Source organism: Lampris incognitus, chromosome 18 (genome assembly GCF_029633865.1).
Source record: "Lampris incognitus isolate fLamInc1 chromosome 18, fLamInc1.hap2, whole genome shotgun sequence".
In the NCBI taxonomy this organism is placed as follows: Eukaryota; Metazoa; Chordata; class Actinopteri; order Lampriformes; family Lampridae; genus Lampris; species Lampris incognitus.
The window spans coordinates 10,419,893-10,437,352 of record NC_079228.1 but is presented as its reverse complement, the minus strand read 5'-3'; the positions used below and the strand labels follow the sequence as shown (position 1 = coordinate 10,437,352).

Here is a 17,460-nt window from a genome sequence, read left to right as displayed (position 1 = left end):
TGCTGGAGCCTATCCCAGCAGTCATTGGGCGGCAGGCGGGGAGACACCCTGGACAGGCCGCCAGGCCATCACAGGACCCACACACACACACACACCTAGGGACAATTTAGTACGGCCAATTCAGCTGACCTCCATGTCTTTTGACTGTGGGAGGAAACCGGAGCCCCCGGAGGAAACCCACGCAGACACGGGGAGAACATGCAAACTCCACACAGAGGACGACCCCCAAGGTTGGACTACCCCGGGGCTCGAACCCAGGACCTTCTTGCTGTGAGGCGACCGCGCTAGCCACTGCGCCACCGTGCCGCCCATAATATATAAAATTAAATTAAAAGTAAAAAAAAGATCAAATACAAATAATAGAAGAAAAGTATTTGTACTTGCTGAGTATTTACTTTAGCTTTGTTTTGCCATTGATTGGCTGTTTATGCCACACACACAAAATATAGATAGAGAGAGAGAGATAATACTAAGTGAGAGTTATGGTAACTGACCTCTGCAGGGTGTGCAGTGTTGTGTGTAACTGACCTCTGCGGGGTGTGGTATGTTGTGTGTAACTGACCTCTGCAGGGTGTGTGCTGTTGTGTGTAACTGACCTCTGCAGGGTGTGTGCTGTTGTGTGTAACTGACCTCTGCAGGGTGTGGGATGTTGTGTGTAACTGACCTGTGCAGGGTGTGGGATGTTGTGTGTAACTGACCTCTGAGGGGTGTTGTGTGTAACTGACCTCTGCAGGGTGTGGGATGTTGTGTGTAACTGACCTCTGCGGGGTGTGGGATGTTGTGTGTAACTGACCTCTGAGGGGTGTTGTGTGTAACTGACCTCTGCGGGGTGTGGGGTGTTGTGTGTAACTGACCTCTGCGGGGTATGGGATGTTGTGTGTAACTGACCTCTGCGGGGTGTGGGATGTTGTGTGTAACTGACCTCTGCAGGGTGTGGGATGTTGTGTGTAACTGACCTCTGCGGGGTATGGGATGTTGTGTGTAACTGACCTCTGCAGGGTGTTGTGTGTAACTGACCTCTGCAGGGTGTGGGATGTTGTGTGTAACTGACCTCTGCGGGGGTGTTGTGTGTAACTGACCTCTGCGGGGTGTTGTGTGTAACTGACCTCTGCAGGGTGTAGGATGTTGTGTGTAACTGACCTCTGCAGGGTGTGGGATGTTGTGTGTAACTGACCTCTGCAGGGTGTGGGATGTTGTGTGTAACTGAACTCTGTGGGGTGTGGGATGTTGTGTGTAACTGACCTCTGCAGGGTGTGGGGTGTTGTGTGTAACTGACCTCTGCAGGGTGTGGGGTGTTGTGTGTAACTGACCTCTGCAGGGTGTGGGATGTTGTGTGCAACTGACCTCTGCAGGGTGTTGTGTGTAACTGATCTGTGCAGGGTGTGGGGTGTTGTGTGTAACTGATCTGTGCAGGGTGTGGGGTGTTGTGTGTAACTGACCTCTGCAGGGTGTGGGATGTTGTGTGTAACTGACCTCTGCAGGGTGTGGGATGCTGTGTGTAACTGACCTCTGCAGGGTGTTGTGTGTAACTGACCTCTGCAGGGTGTGTGGTGTTGTGGGATGTTGTGTGTAACTGACCTCTGCGGGGTGTGGGGTGTTGTGTGTAACTGATCTGTGCGGGGTGTGGGATGTTGTGTGTAAGTGACCTCTGCAGGGTGTGGGATGTTGTGTGTAACTGATCTCTGCAGGGTGTGGGGTGTTGTGTGTAACTGACCTCTGCGGGGTGTGGGATGTTGTGTGTAACTGACCTCTGCGGGGTGTGGGATGTTGTGTGTAACTGACCTCTGCAGGGTGTGGGATGATGTGTGTAACTGAACTCTGCAGGGTGTGGGATGTTGTGTGTAACTGATCTCTGCAGGGTGTGGGATGATGTGTGTAACTGAACTCTGCAGGGTATGGGATGTTGTGTGTAACTGACCTCTGCAGGGTGTGGGATGTTGTGTGTAACTGACCTCTGCAGGGTGTGGGATGTTGTGTGTAACTGACCTCTGCGGGGTAGTGGATGTTGTGTGTAACTGACCTCTGCTGGGTGTGGGATGTTGTGTGTAACTGACCTCTGCAGGGTGTGGGATGTTGTGTGTAACTGATCTCTGCAGGGTGTGGGATGTTGTGTGTAACTGATCCGTGCAGGGTGTGGGATGTTGTGTGTAACTGATCTGTGCAGGGTGTGGGATGTTGTGTGTAACTGACCTCTGCTGGGTGTGCGATGTTGTGTGTAACTGACCTCTGCGGGGTGTTGTGTGTAACTGACCTCTGCAGGGTGTGCGATGTTGTGTGTAACTGACCTCTGCGGGATGTTGTGTGTAACTGATCTGTGCAGGGTGTGGGGTGTTGTGTGTAACTGATCTGTGCGGGGTGTGGGATGTTGTGTGTAACTGATCTCTGCAGGGTGTGCGATGCCTTATGCTTGATGGATTCAGCTCGGCTGGACTGTTGCTTAAGCGGGTCAGCGGACACACACGGGGGCAGGTGGACCTGGACAAATGAGTCATCTGATAAACTGGAAAATGACAAAGGGGGACCTTAATGAGACATCAGTGTTTGGGAGGATTTTAGTGTATTTCTAGACACGGTGATGCTCCAGAAGCTGACGAATACGTCCAAAACCATGTGGCTTTGACGTTATTCGTGTTAAGGTTAGGGTAAAAAGAGTGGAGTAAAAGATGTTGAGTTAAAAAAAAGAGACGGGTAAAATCAATTTGTAACTCACTGCAAGCAAATCCCCTAAAATTCCAGTCGTTAGTTATGACTGATGGCTGCAAAATGGCGGCGAAGGCCTGAAAAGGCAAGTCTCTGAAGGCGGGTTGTCCAAGCTAGCAGTCCTTGTCTTTATTTGTGCTTCGTTTATAGATCAACGCTGTTGGAAAGTGTTACGATATGTATATATTTTTAATATTTATGATTGAAGTTAGTCAGAATGTGTAAATGCTTAAAACAACTTTAGCTTGGTAGCTAGCGTGGTCAAAATTAGCATTATAAAAACCATTTCTAGCTATCCTTAGCTAATGTAAAATTGTCCCTAGGTGTGTGTGTGTGTGTGTGTGTGTGTGTGTGTGTGTGTGTGTGTGTGTGTGTGTGTGTGTGTGTGTGTGTGTGTGTGTGTGTGTGTGTGTGTGTGTGTGTGTGTGTGTGTGTGTGTGTTGGCTCTGTGATGGCCTGGCAGCCTGTCCAGGGTCTCCCTGCCTGCCACCCAATGACTGCTGGGATAGGCTCCAGGATTCCCACGACCCTGAGAGCAGGATAAGCAGTTTGGATGGAAGGATGGATGGATGGATGGATGGATGGATGGATGGATGGATGGATGGATGGATGGACGGGTGGAAATATGAGTTGCTCACATGTAATTGGTGCCTGGGGCTGAGGAAGCTGAGCTTCAACACAGCCTGTAATGTGAAACTACACTATGCATTTGCAACAACAACAGATATCTCGTATGCTGGACAAAAGCTTCTTTCCATCATCACACCGGTCAACATTTTATAGCGGGCATCCTAAGTTTGCCATCCAAATCACCATGGACCACCAGGGGTGTTTGCTTAAATAGAAATATCTACACTTTTTATTCAAGGTCTGGCTTTTCCATATTGTCCAAACTGGCAGAAGCTGTTGTTTCAACTAACTTTGCACCATAAGAAGGGCTTAAATAGATATGTAGTGTAAATCAGGTTTACTAGTAATCCTTGTAAGTTTTTATGAACCACAAAAAAAAAAAAAATCCTCCAAAATGACTGTAATAGATGTGTTTTTATGTGGTCATCTAAATTATATTTATGTTCTTTATGAACCCTGGTTACAGGCCAGATTTCTCCTAGCAGGAAAATAAAGATTTGATTTGCATTGAATTGAATTGAATAACACTGTGTGTGGTGTCATTGGTATCTTGTGAACACAGCACTGGAAATGCATTTACAGCAACTGTTATGCCTCAATATGGGATCTACTACTATCACACTTATGTCTCCATACATTTTGCCATAGTAAAGGTATGGGTCAATACAGAATATAAGATAATGCAATTGCACATTTGCATATCTTAAATTGTGTGCTATAAAACACAATGGCATATCAAGACCGATATGCCATCCGGCGTAAAAACATCAACACGTGACCTGGGCAGCTGGGCTAGCTGTCAGGAACATCAACACATGGCCTGGGCTACCTGTCAGGAACATCAACACATGGCCTGGGCTACCTGTCAGGAACATCAACACATGGCCTGGGCTACCTGTCAGGAACATCATCACATGGCCTGGGCTACCTGTCAGGAACATCAACACACGGCCTGGGCTACCTGTCAGGAACATCAACGCATGGCCTGGGCTACCTGTCAGGAACATCAGCACATGGCCTGGGCTACCTGTCAGGAACATCAATGCATGGCCTGGGCTACCTGTCAGGAACATCAACACATGGCCTGGGCTACCTGTCAGGAACATCAACACATGGCCTGGGCTACCTGTCAGGAACATCAACACATGGCCTGGGCTACCTGTCAGGAACATCAACACATGGCCTGGGCTACCTGTCAGGAACATCAACACTTGGCCTGGGCTACCTGTCAGGAACATCAACACATGGCCTGGGCTACCAGTCAGGAACATCAACACGTGGCCTGGGCTAGCTGTCAGGAACATCAACACGTGGCCTGGGCTACCTGTCAGGAACAGCAACACATGGCCTGGGCTACCTGTTAGGAACATCAACACGTGGCCTGGGCTACCTGTCAGGAACATCAACACGTGGTCTGGGCTACCTGTCAGGAACTTCATCACATGGCCTGGGCTACCTGTCAGGAACATCATCACATGGCCTGGGCTACCTGTCAGGAACATCAACACATGACCTGGGCTACCTGTCAGGAACATCAACACATGGCCTGGGCTACCTGTCAGGAACATCAACACCTGGCCTGGGCTAGCTGTCAGGAATATCAACACATGGCCTGGGCTACCTGTCAGGAACATCAACACATGGCCTGGGCTACCTGTCAGGAACATCATCACATGGCCTGGGCTACCTGTCAGGAACATCAACACATGACCTGGGCTACCTGTCAGGAACATCAACACATGGCCTGGGCTACCTGTCAGGAACATCAACACGTGGCCTGGGCTACCTGTCAGGAACATCAACACGTGGCCTGGGCTACCTGTCAGGAAGCTACTGATGATGCTACTGGACTCAGTGAATAAACCTGTCTTATCATTCCACTTAGTAAAACCAAGAGGCAGGTTATATTGTTATCTATTTATATCAAAATAACCACAGTGGAGATGCTTTAATGCACAACATGAAGCCACATAACACAATTTTCCAGGTTTTTTTTTAGATTTTAGTTTAACTTTAAATTTTAGTGTCGAATTTTTTCATTTTGTTTATTTATTTATTTATTTATTTATTTTTGCCCAAGCATGTCATTGCCAGCAATGCCTGCCACGCTGCATTGTTGCACATATGATAAACAACACTTGAACTGGACAAGTAATGATACCTTGCAGTTGTAAAATAATTGTATTTCATTTCCACTCTCGAGGTCTTTTTATTTTTTTCATTTTTTTCAATTAAAGACGTTCCTAGTTTAAACGTTAATGAAACGTCCAGAAAATTCGGCCGGTTTCGCGAGTCCCTCGCTAGGTGACCAACCTCTCATTTTGTTGGCGAGCTCGGGTGTCATTCAAAACCTACGTCGCCGATTGGGCGAAATAATTGTAGGCGGCGCTTATTTCCCGGAAGTATAATCGGCGTGACTGGCATCACGTTTGCTGCTAACTCTATATATATATATTTTTTTTTAAAGTGTTCATTTGAACGTTTACTTTATATCTACGCTAACGTATCTCACCAAGATGGGCGACGATGAGCAAAAGTATGACGGAATGCTGCTTGTTATGGCGCAGCAACACGAAGGAGGAGTACAAGAGGTATGTTGACTTACTGATACCCAACTATAGCTTCTTAGCTACCGGCAGAGTGAACGGGGCTAACGCTAGCTAGTAAGCTACGCCTCGTAGCTTACTAGCTAGCGTTCACCACCAAAAGCCACAAGAACCTGCACGTACTGGAAAATGGCTTTTAGCTGTGCCCCCGGTGTCTACAATGGAGGGCATTCCTTAAATGCGACGATATTTAACATTAACCCGAAGAGATGGTCCGCTTGGGCTAAGCTAGCCAAGCTACACAGCTGCAGAAGTTTAGTTAAGTTGTCCAAGAAGGATAAACTACCCCTCGTCTGTGCTGCAGCCCTTCCACGTTACCGTTCATTCATTCAGTGGTCGTCTGCTGTTAGGCCTTGTTAAGAAGCCATCTGCTGCATGCATGAGGTGTTGAGGGTCAGTAGCATCTATGTGAAAGTTACTGGTTTCAGCACATCTTGGTATGGGGCTCTGCAGGCTGGCCTATGAGTGAAACAAATGAGCTCGGTGGTAAGAAGTCAAGCACGTTGACCACAGAAGACTAACTGCTGTGTTGATGTTCATTTGTTGTCGCCATCAATGTCTGAGTCCAGCCCAGTCACATGCCAACAATGCTGCCTACCAACCAGAGTCAGAATCATTCCATATTCTCCCTTTTGCCTCAACAGTTGGTGAACACGTTTTTCAGCTTTCTACAACGCAAAACTGATTTCTTCACTGGTGGAGAGCAAGGTGCCGCAGAGAAGGTGGGTCCCCAGGCCGGCAACGGTGTCTGTGTGCACCGTGAAGTTTGGTACACCGCAGTCTACAGACCCTCACTGGCTTCCTCTAAATCTTTCCGTCTTTCTTTTCCAGATTGTGACGGATTCCTTCGCTTACCATAGCAAGCTCGCAATGAAGGCCAACCAAGAAAAACAGACCAGAGAGGAGAAGGAGAAGAAAGAGAAGGCTGAAAGGGCTGCTAAGCTGGCGGAGGAGGAAAGGAAGAAGAAAGATGACAGTGGACCCCAAATTCGGGAACTGACTGACGAGGAAGCAGAAAAACTTCAATCTGAAATCGACCAGGTGATAAATGCCTTGACAACCCGTCGCTTCACTGTCATTTTGGTCCATGTATTTAAATTGATGAGCACTCAATGTGTGATTTAATTTTTTTTTCTTTGATTTAGAAAAAGAATCAAGAGAAAACTGGGACAACAACAACAACAAAAGTACAAAACATATCTGAAAAAACAGAGAAAGGAGACAAGGGGGTGAGAATATATGTGGTACTAAAGGGTCAAGTGTAATTTGGGGGTGCGGTATGATGAAAAGTAGAATAGGTTAGCCCATTTGCTTATGTCTTCATTTTGTCCAGTCTGACTCAGAAGGAGAGGAGGATGAGAAGGACAAAGATAAGCTGAAGCCCAATGCAGGGAACGGAGCTGACCTGCCCAACTATAGGTGGACACAGACGCTGTCTGAAGTCGATGTAAGTACCTTTGACTGTACACTAAAGATATGTATTGAACTGTAGTCACATTAAAACATGACATTTTATACTAGTGCTTAAAAAGCCTCCCATAGAAAGTGTGTTGATTTAGGATATTTATTAGGTTCCCCCGCTTGACAAACCATATCTTTTGTGTTTCTCTATACTGGTGTCTTGAGACACGTCTTACCCCAATCTCACGGTGAAGTCAGTTTTCGTAGAAGTCACTCTTCGCTCATATTTTTTTGTTTGGCAGCTGTCCTTATCCCTGTGGGAAAAGGCAATCTGTTAAAAAATCATGCAGCAGGGATTAGTTTCCCTGAAAGAAAAAGGAAAATAACTGTTAAGACCTACACCGCTTAAATCACACACAGCTGTGTGGAGGAGGGCCAAGGAGTAGACAAAACAGGGACACACAACACTAATTCCCCGCTATCTCTCGTAGCTGGTAGTGCCTTTCGATGTGAAGTTCCGCATTAAGGGCAAAGATGTGGTGGTGGACATCCAGCGACGCTCCCTGTTGGTTGGCCTGAAGGGGCATCCTCCTGTTATTGAAGGCCAGTTGCACAATGAGGTGAAGGTAGAGGAGAGCTCTTGGCTCATAGAGGATGGAAAGGTTATCACCATCCACCTGGAAAAGGTACAGAAAAACGTGGTCTTAAACACTGTAGATTATTGTGGATTAAATTGTAGCTGTTGTATGGCTCAAGCCTTCATCTCTCATGCATCTGTACTGAAAAATTATGTCTAACGTCTTGTATTGGTTAAAGTAACAGTGCAAAATGCTACAGAAAAATTGGATTTCTATGCCAGCCAGATCTGTTCTACATATAGGTGCTGAAAGAAGTGCTGATGGATCTAAACTATATTCTTGAATTCCAGATTAATAAAATGGACTGGTGGAATAAGATTGTTGAAACAGATCCAGAAATCAACACCAAGAAAATTTGTCCAGAGAACTCAAAGGTAATTTCTGCATAAATTGTACACTACTTAAACAACAAGTTACAAAGATTATTGGGGAAACCCTTATTTTGATCTTTTCTTTTTTCTCTTTTTCTTCCATTTGCTTTCCTGCTTAGCTCTCAGACCTAGATGGAGAGACACGGGGAATGGTAGAGAAGATGATGTACGACCAAAGGCAGAAATCTATGGGGCTGCCCACCTCTGAGGAGCAGAAGAAACAAGACATTCTCAAAAAGTAACAAATTCATGTCGACTTATTCCCATATAGAACATTGCTTGCATGTTCTCTTTCCCTGATAAAGGATGTGCTGTACTAATCACTAGTCCAGTATTTAAGAGTGAGTGTTCGTATTGAAGCCCAATTCAGACAACCAGCCAAAACACTAATCCATGTCCTGGCACAATGCACTAATCTATTACTGTAGTCGTAAATGACAGCAGGCTGCCCTGTCGTGAATCTAGCCACTGAGCACACATGTATTATTCACTAAGTTGACAAAGGGTTGCGTGTTAAATTATAGACATGTCATTGGTGGTTATATCATATTGGCACCTTACTTCCTTACCAAGTCAGGCAAACTTCAAGAAAGCTCAACAGGGTAATTCAGATTCCTGGGACTAACTCACTACACTCACTTATTGTACATTCAATTAACCTATTCCACTGTTCTCTAAATCCAGTGTGCCGATCTTCCCCCAAACATCTTCATATACCCCTTTTTTTTTCTCTTTCTGCATGCCTCATTTCAAACGTCCTTTTTAAAGGACCAGTTTGTAGGATTTAGTGTCATCTAGCGGTGAAGGTGCAGATTGCAACCAACTGGATGCCCCTACACTCACCTCTCCCATTCCAAGTGTATAGGAAAACCTCCAGTGGCCTTCAGGTGCCGACAGCTACTTCCAAAATGATCTCATCGTCTACGACCGCACTGAGTAGAGCCAGTGTTTGGTTTGTCCCTTCTGGGCAACAGTAGCAACATGGCGGCGCAACATGGCGGGCTCCGTGAAAGAGGACCCCCCCTCCCTATGTAGATATGATGGGCTCCTTCTAAGCTTACAAAAACACAACGATTTCGTGGTTGCAGGTGATTATACAGTAATGAAAACGTAGTTATGAATATTATATTCCATCCCTGCCAGTAGATCCGCCTAAATCCTACACACTGGTCCTTTAAGTGTGTTTGTTGGTGTTCCCTGCTTTTTACTGGGCTATCTCTAGCTATTGTATATAGACACTTTATAGCACTTAAAAGTTTTAAAAGAATGCCGAATCTGGAAGCAGACCACGTCGCTTGCCTTCTGTTGCCTCTTTACACCCAAGGTCAGGCTACACGCTGATTACAGTAATAAAAAAAGATAGGCCGTCTGTACCAGCTTCCACCAAGCACCAAACGTGACCTCGTCCACGGTGACGCATAGCCGGTGAGGAGTCGAGTCTGCCCGGTTGTCCGCTCAACTCCGTTGTTCTGCTGTTGAGCAATTCTCCGCTTAGCCTCATTTCCTACATCTGGTTTATCCCGAGCTTTTCACGAAAAAAGGATGTACCTTTTTAAGTGTCCAGACTTCAGATAATATCGGGACAGCGATTTGACTTACGTGTGTGACAGCAGGGATTGGGCTGGAGGTGGGATGATGATGAGGCTGTTAGACTATGACTACACGATTTACGACGATAACAGTATCATCGTAACCTGTGTTTATTCAGCCCTCCTCCCGTTCATAATGTCACAATGAAGGTTTAATAAGATCGTTTGTGCTTTAGTAATCCCTGTGGGGGAATTCATCCTCTGCATTTAACCCATTCCAACACACACTAGTTATGAGGAGTTGGCAGCCGCCGTGCAGCGCCCGGGGACCAACTCCAGTTCTTATCCATGCCTCGGTCAGGGGCACAGACAGGAGTATTAACCTATGCATGTCTTTTGATGCTTTAAGCCAGGTTATTCTCGTCCCCCCCCCCTTTTTCTCCCCAATTGTACTTGGCCAATGACCCCACTCTTCCGAGCCGTCCCGGTCGCTGCTCCACCCCCTCTGCCAATCCGGGGAGGGCTGCAGACTACCACATGCCTCCTCCGACACGTGGAGTCGCCAGCCACTTCTTTTCACCTGACAGTGAGGAGTTTCACCAGGGGGACGTAGCACGTGGGAGGATCACGCTATTCCCCCCAGTTCCCCCTCCCCCCTAAACAGGCACCTCGATAGCCACATCCGGCTTCCCACCCGCAGACACGGCCAATTGTGTCTGTAGGGATGCTCGACCAAGCTGGCGGTAACACAGGGATTGAACTGGGATCCCCGTGTTGGTAGACAATGGGAATAGACCCGCCATGCCACCCGGACGCCCCCCGTAGCTTATTCTTGTTCAGCTTGACCTGAGGATGTGTGTGTGTGTGTGCAGTAAACATGACTATTACTCCTTTTCCTGAGTGTATCTAAGTAGCTTTAAAAGACCTGCGATAGTTTTATGTGAGGCGAGACTTTCTTTGGCCGTAGTACCGCACAGTTACTGTACACCCACTTGCTTTGTCGATGCCTTGTATTGGTGACCAACAGTGTGACGTCTTGTGTGCAGGTTTATGGCTCAGCACCCAGAGATGGATTTCTCCAAAGCCAAGTTCAGCTGAGAGCTGCTGTGGTTGGCCCGCCCATGGTGTCTAACTACATCCATGTTGCCTGTGATTCATGTGAATCCTTATCGGAGCTAGCCTCGGGCACTGAACTGGACTGCTTCTTCGACTGTCCCGTCCCCTTTAAACCCTCCCTGTATATATATATATATATATATATATATATATATACAGTGCTTTTCTTCAATTCAGTTAGTTCTCAATTTCGAGTCATAACAAACTTGAATACTGTAACTCTCCTACAGTTTCCCTCAGCATGTGTTGTGAATATTTAAAGATGTGTGTTTGGTTTTTTTTTTAATAAACATGAATTCTTATATTACGTCATATCATGTCATACTGTGTGACATTTTCCCTCTCTGGAGGGAAGTTATTGAATGTGACTGTAATGCTTATGCAAGGGTAAACGGCTCAGCCGGGTAATTTGGCATCGGCGATAGACCGTCATGGGGGAAGGAAGTTGGGGCGGACTGTCGGTGCCAACGTTTCACCTGCTCCTGTACATTTTTACAATAAATCTGAATTCACAACCTCTTGAGCTGAAGGCTGAGATTAGCCATTGTGTTGGTCCATAGTGTTTGACCTCAGCAAAGTGTTGCTAGGACGACCGCCAAGGGCTCCAGACCGACGGTAAAACCCAAATTTTCCTGAATTAGCCCGGCGGGTTAGGAGTCCCAAAATATGTAAAACAGCTTTCCTGAATGTCTTATTTCAAATATCAATAAATTATGAAAGAAGTTTCAAAGCTATTTCATACTCCGCCTTTAACCCGTCGTAGTGGTTAAACTGGCACATCTCACAGTGGGATGCGGAGGAGGACCGGGCCGTCCTTATTTCAGCGTTTTAGTCGCCTGAGGGAAATTATGAAGTGCAAATCTTGATATTTTTTTTCCCCAAGATTTATCGATTCGTATTTCACTCCAAGTCATGACATGCAAAGCCTTTTAGAAATATGAATAATCTGCTAACTGTTTAGAAGGCTGAGGTGGTAGTCGGCTGTTTCCAGGCCTGGCAGTTTTTGGCAAGGTGTAATAGTCTTCATCAGGGTCAGCACACTAACATATCCACTGGAATGGAGTCAGTGGAAATCCTTGTACCTTTATACACAATGTCCAACCCTCGTTGTGTTTTCTTCTCACCACTAGGGGGTGGTGTTTCACTTAAACTGACTGTTGGGCGCGTTCACAAGTTTATGTAAAGTCTGTACCCTTACCTTGTAGCCCTTACCGTGTAGCCCTTACCATGTAACCCTTACCATGTAGCCCTTACCATGTAGCCCTTACCGTGTAGCCCTTACCATGTAACCCTTACCATGTAGCCCTTACCGTGTAGCCCTTACCATGTAGCCCTTACCGTGTAACCCTTACCATGTAACCCTTACCATGTAGCCCTTACCGTGTAGCCCTTACCATGTAGCCCTTACCATGTAACCCTTACCATGTAGCCCTTATCATGTAGCCCTTACCATGTAGCCCTTACCTTGTAACCCTTACCATGTAGCCCTTACCATGTAGCCCTTACCATGTAACCCTTACCATGTAGCCCTTACCATGTAACCCTTACCATGTAGCCCTTACCATGTAACCCTTACCATGTAGCCCTTACCATGTAGCCCTTACCATGTAACCCTTACCATGTAGCCCTTACCATGTAACCCTTACCATGTAACCCTTACCATGTAACCCTTACCATGTAGCCCTTACCGTGTAGCCCTTACCATGTAACCCTTACCGTGTAGCCCTTACCGTGTAGCCCTTACCGTGTAACCCTTACCATGTAGCCCTTACCATGTAACCCTTACCATGTAGCCCTTACCATGTAGCCCTTACCATGTAACCCTTGGTAGAAAGGTAATGAGATCAGAATAACAGCTTGGGTTTTCCTGTCAGCTGTGGCTGAGAAGAAATGCTGTAATGTGTTCAGACGTACGTCTCACGTCTTTTTTAGGGGTCACTTCTGAAGGTTTGTATCCAGGGCATTTGATGGTAAAAAGGTCCAGCCATCCACTATCCAAACCACTTATCCTGCTCTCAGGGAGCCTATCCCAGCAGCCACTGGGCAGCGGGCGGGGAGACACCCTGGACAGGCGGCCAGACCATCACACAGGGCCCCATGAGGAAATCCAGCGGTTAAATGTTGCACTTCTGGGCACTTCCGGTCTGGGATGGAGTCACACCGGAGCTTCTCCACCTCAGTAAATGATTTTTTTTCGGGTTAGGGTTAGGGTTTTAGCATGCAAATTAGCAACATATTGGCTCTTCATTGGTCTTTATTAAGCACTTATTAATGCCTTATTCTGCATGGCCTTATACAACCAGTAAGCCATTAACTATGAGTTTTCCCTCTATAACCTCAGAAGGATTGCTTATTAGCTTATTTTTGTTACTTAGAATATGTTCCCCATACTAAAGTGACATCTTGATCATTACTAATTCACTAGTAATTAAGTTTTTGTTACTTAGAATATGTTCCCCATACTAAAGTGACACCTTGATCATTACTAATTCACTAATAATTAAGTTGTTGTTACTTAGAATATGTTCCCCATACTAAAGTGACATCTTGATCATTACTAATTCACAAGTAATTAAGTTTCTGTTACTTAGAATATGTTCCCCATACTAAAGTGACATCTTGATCATTACTAATTCACTAGTAATTAAGTTTCTGTTACTTAGAATATGTTCCCCATACTAAAGTGACATCTTGATCATTACTAATTCACAAGTAATTAAGTTGTTGTTACTTAGAATATGTTCCCCATACTAAAGTGACATCTTGATCATTACTAATTCACTAGTAATTAAGTTTCTGTTACTTAGAATATGTTCCCCTTACTAAAGTGACATCTTGATCATTACTAATTCACAAGTAATTAAGTTTTTGTTACTTAGAATATGTTCCCCATACTAAAGTGACATCTTGATCATTACTAATTCACAAGTAATTAAGTTGTTGTTACTTAGAATATGTTCCCCATACTAAAGTGACATCTTGATCATTACTAATTCACTAGTAATTAAGTTTCTGTTACTTAGAATATGTTCCCCTTACTAAAGTGACATCTTGATCATTACTAATTCACAAGTAATTAAGTTTTTGTTACTTAGAATATGTTCCCCATACTAAAGTGACATCTTGATCATTACTAATTCACTAGTAATTAAGTTTCTGTTACTTAGAATATGTTCCCCATACTAAAGTGACATCTTGATCATTACTAATTCACTAGTAATTAAGTTTCTGTTACTTAGAATATGTTCCCCATACTAAAGTGACATCTTGATCATTACTAATTCACTAGTAATTAAGTTTTTGTTACTTAGAATATGTTCCCCATACTAAAGTGACATCTTGATCATTACTAATTCACTAGTAATTAAGTTTTTCTACTTAGAATATGTTCCCCATACTAAAGTGTTACCCATTTCACATATCTGATTGTACCACGTTCTCTCGTCCCAGTGTGATGCATAAAACAGGGCAAACAAAGTGAGGAATTTAAATTAAAACAGTAAAACATGAAGCGACCACAGGCAAAGTGAGTGGGCCCTCGGCCACTTCACACACCGTCTAAATGTCTCTATCGTTGGCTGAGGTTAAAAAGGTCACGTCAAACAAATCACAATCGGATGAAATGGATTTGCGTCCATGCCAACTTTGACCTCATTATTAAAAAAAAACTTTATTTATGTATTTGTTGCCTGCCGAAAGCGGTGACTCGCATGCTGACCGGTCGCCGAGCAGTGAGACCGGTCCGCAGGCCGAGGCCGGCGAGGGAAGACACGGTTTCTCACACACGCCACACTGGATATCGTGCGTCTCTGCTAAGTGTTACTTCAGTGGGGACCAGTTTGTTTACAAGTCTTCTCTACTTGTGCGACTGTCCACAGCTAACTTGACCGGTCTGTCAGGATGGTGAGAGCGTGTCGCCGGTACCGTGGTGGCTGTAGGTGACATACATTAGCTTATGCTAGCTAGCAAGCCCTAATGTGTGAAATTGCTTGTGTGTAGTTTTAAGAGGACCCTTCGAAAAGTCGGTCCCTCGTCCGCGCAAACCCTCCTTCCTCCGGACGGTCTTGGCCAAGTGTGGCGGCTTCACTCCCCTCAACGCACTGAACGTCCTAAAGAAGTGGCCCTAAAAATAATATTCCACGTGGGAGTTCGAGGTCAAGGTCGTCTCTGTTACCCCCCCGAGGGGGCAATTTGTTGCAGTAAAAGCAATCAGCGTCATCAATCAGCACACACCGATCAATACACAATTCACACAAAAGACACGTAGAATTGCGTAGTGTTGTAACCATCACGGACGACTGGACTCGCTAGGCCCGTGGGTAACGGGTCGGACCCTTTAGTCGACTGGTTAACGTAGTGGCCCGTGTCCCCCCCCCCCCCGAATTCGCTACAATGTTATTCAAAAGGCCAGCAGCAGCAGCAGGGAGTGAAAGTCCGTCAGGTGGTTGGACTTTTAATAGAGACGGAAAAAACGGATGACGGCGCGTCAAAATGTTTTGGGAAAAGGACTGACGCCGCTCCACACTGGAATGGCCGGCTCAGATCAAGGCTTCCCTGCCTGGATGCAGGAGTCAAGCCAAAGGCCTCAGGGGTTTGTGGGTGGGTGGGATCGAGGGTGGGGCAAGTTGTGTGGCTGTGCGGAGGCCGAGGACAGGCTAGCGGTACAGTCTGCTCAGCTGACAGCAATGTCTCACCCAGGTACCAGAATTTCTTCATTAACGAGGACACACAGACTTCAGAGGGCGGTGTCGTCGGGGTTGGGTGGATGAGGGCATGTGGACCAGGCGGACGGGGGCGGGGGGGGGGTCTGCAAACACACCGCCCCCATCGGTCCGCTGACTCGCTGTTCCAGACTTGGCGACTTGTTTTTTTGGGTTTGCGGGGCCCCTCATAAATCACCCATAAGGCCTCGCTCTGTGACTCACCGTCATAGCAGGGCTGCTCGCTGGCAGGGGCGGCCTCGCCCCTCGCTCCTCCGCTGCCCATCAGGAGAAACGTTCTTGGAAATGGGAGAAAATATGAGGGCGAACCGGATCGGAGAGCGGTGTGTCGTTGACCTCCGACCTCTATGTGCTCCTCTGGATTTGACTGTGATTAACAAAAGAAGAAGAAGAAGGAAAAAAAGACATGAAACGCACCGGACTTACTTGTGAGCGAAGCCGATTTAGTGACGCTCTTCCCTTCGGAGGAGGGGCAGGAGGGGCAGGAGGGGCAGGAAATGGGTTTATAGTTACTGTTGCTGTGTAAACAGCCTTGGTAACACAACACACCGAGCCGGCCAAACATCATCGGCATCTGTTGTTGAGAGTCCTCGTGTTTTCCCTCCACACTTGGGTGCCGGACACACTTTTAAAAGTATATTTCAAACATGTGTGCACACACACGCACGCACACACGCACACACACACACACACACACACACACACTTCCAGGGGAGGAGAGGACGCTAGTGTGCAAAAGGCAATCAAGTTGTCAATTAATGGAGACCAACAGAGGCTGCAGGTCACGGCGTGCGGAGCGGCTCAGGCCTGCGGGGAGACAAAGGCTTCAGTCAGAGAGACGCCCCATCAGCGGGCCAGAGGAGATGGGCTCGGCCCGGCAGGGTCTGTTTACCGCTCCAGACTGAGCAAAGTCTATCTGCAAACATCCTCCCCACCGAGTTTGAACAGTGCCCATAAACTCACTCACTCACTCTCACACACACACACACACACACACACACACACACACACATATGCACACACTCCGTTCAGGCAGACACACTGAGACGGCAAAAGACACACACATGGATGTACACACATGTTAACTCACACACACTTCAGTCTGTTAATCTCAACCAGGGAGACACTCTCACATAAAGTGATGTGTATGTATTCCTGCACAGCTCAGGTGTGTATGTATCCCTCCACAGCTCAGGTGTGTATGTATTCCTGCACAGCTCAGGTGTGTATGTATCCCTCCACAGCTCAGGTGTGTCTGTATCCCTCCACAGCTCAGGTGTGTATGTATCCCTCCACAGCTCAGGTGTGTATGTATCCCTCCACAGCTCAGGTGTGTATGTATCCCTCCACAGCTCAGGTGTGTATGTATCCCTCCACAGCTCAGGTGTGTATGTATCCCTCCACAGCTCAGGTGTGTATGTATCCCTCCACAGCTCAGGTGTGTCTGTATTCCTCCTCAGCTCAGGTGTGTATGTATCCCTCCACAGCTCAGGTGTGTATGTATTCCTCCACAGCTCAGGTGTGTCTGTATTCCTCCACAGCTCAGGTGTGTATGTATCCCTCCACAGCTCAGGTGTGTCTGTATTCCTCCACAGCTCAGGTGTGTATGTATCCCTCCACAGCTCAGGTGTGTATGTATTCCTCCACAGCTCAGGTGTGTCTGTATTCCTCCACAGCTCAGGTGTGTATGTATTCCTCCACAGCTCAGGTGTGTATGTATTCCTCCACAGCTCAGGTGTGTATGTATC

The 17,460-nt window shown here is 46.5% G+C and overlaps 1 protein-coding gene and 1 long non-coding RNA gene across 2 annotated transcripts; one reads left to right on the top strand and one right to left on the bottom strand.

The window, feature by feature from the left end:
- Window positions 1-2,458: 2,458 nt before the first annotated feature.
- LOC130128810 (uncharacterized) lies at window positions 2,459-7,637 on the bottom strand. Its single transcript, XR_008811933.1, has 3 exons — window positions 7,574-7,637; window positions 6,255-6,395; window positions 2,459-2,475 (listed from the first exon to the last, which is right to left on the bottom strand). It is a non-coding gene; the product is annotated as an uncharacterized LOC130128810 (long non-coding RNA).
- nudc (nudC nuclear distribution protein) lies at window positions 5,734-11,507 on the top strand. The gene is made up of 9 exons (XM_056298548.1): window positions 5,734-5,921; window positions 6,581-6,658; window positions 6,768-6,977; window positions 7,082-7,165; window positions 7,270-7,383; window positions 7,829-8,023; window positions 8,266-8,349; window positions 8,466-8,584; window positions 10,922-11,507. The coding sequence occupies exons 1-9, from the start codon at window positions 5,847-5,849 to the stop codon at window positions 10,971-10,973; spliced, it is 1,011 nt and encodes a 336-aa protein (XP_056154523.1). The 5' UTR covers window positions 5,734-5,846; the 3' UTR covers window positions 10,974-11,507.
- Window positions 11,508-17,460: the final 5,953 nt, after the last annotated feature.

What these genes read in the sequence shown, in the direction of transcription:
- nudc (XM_056298548.1), top strand. Translation starts at nt 5,847, where the DNA reads ATGGGCGACGATGAGCAAAAGTATGACGGAATGCTGCTTGTTATGGCG. An exon ending in ACGAAGGAGGAGTACAAGAG is followed by an intron (nt 5,922 to 6,580) that starts GTATGTTGACTT and finishes TTGCCTCAACAG; the next exon opens with TTGGTGAACACGTTTTTCAG. An exon ending in TTCAATCTGAAATCGACCAG is followed by an intron (nt 6,978 to 7,081) that starts GTGATAAATGCC and finishes TCTTTGATTTAG; the next exon opens with AAAAAGAATCAAGAGAAAAC.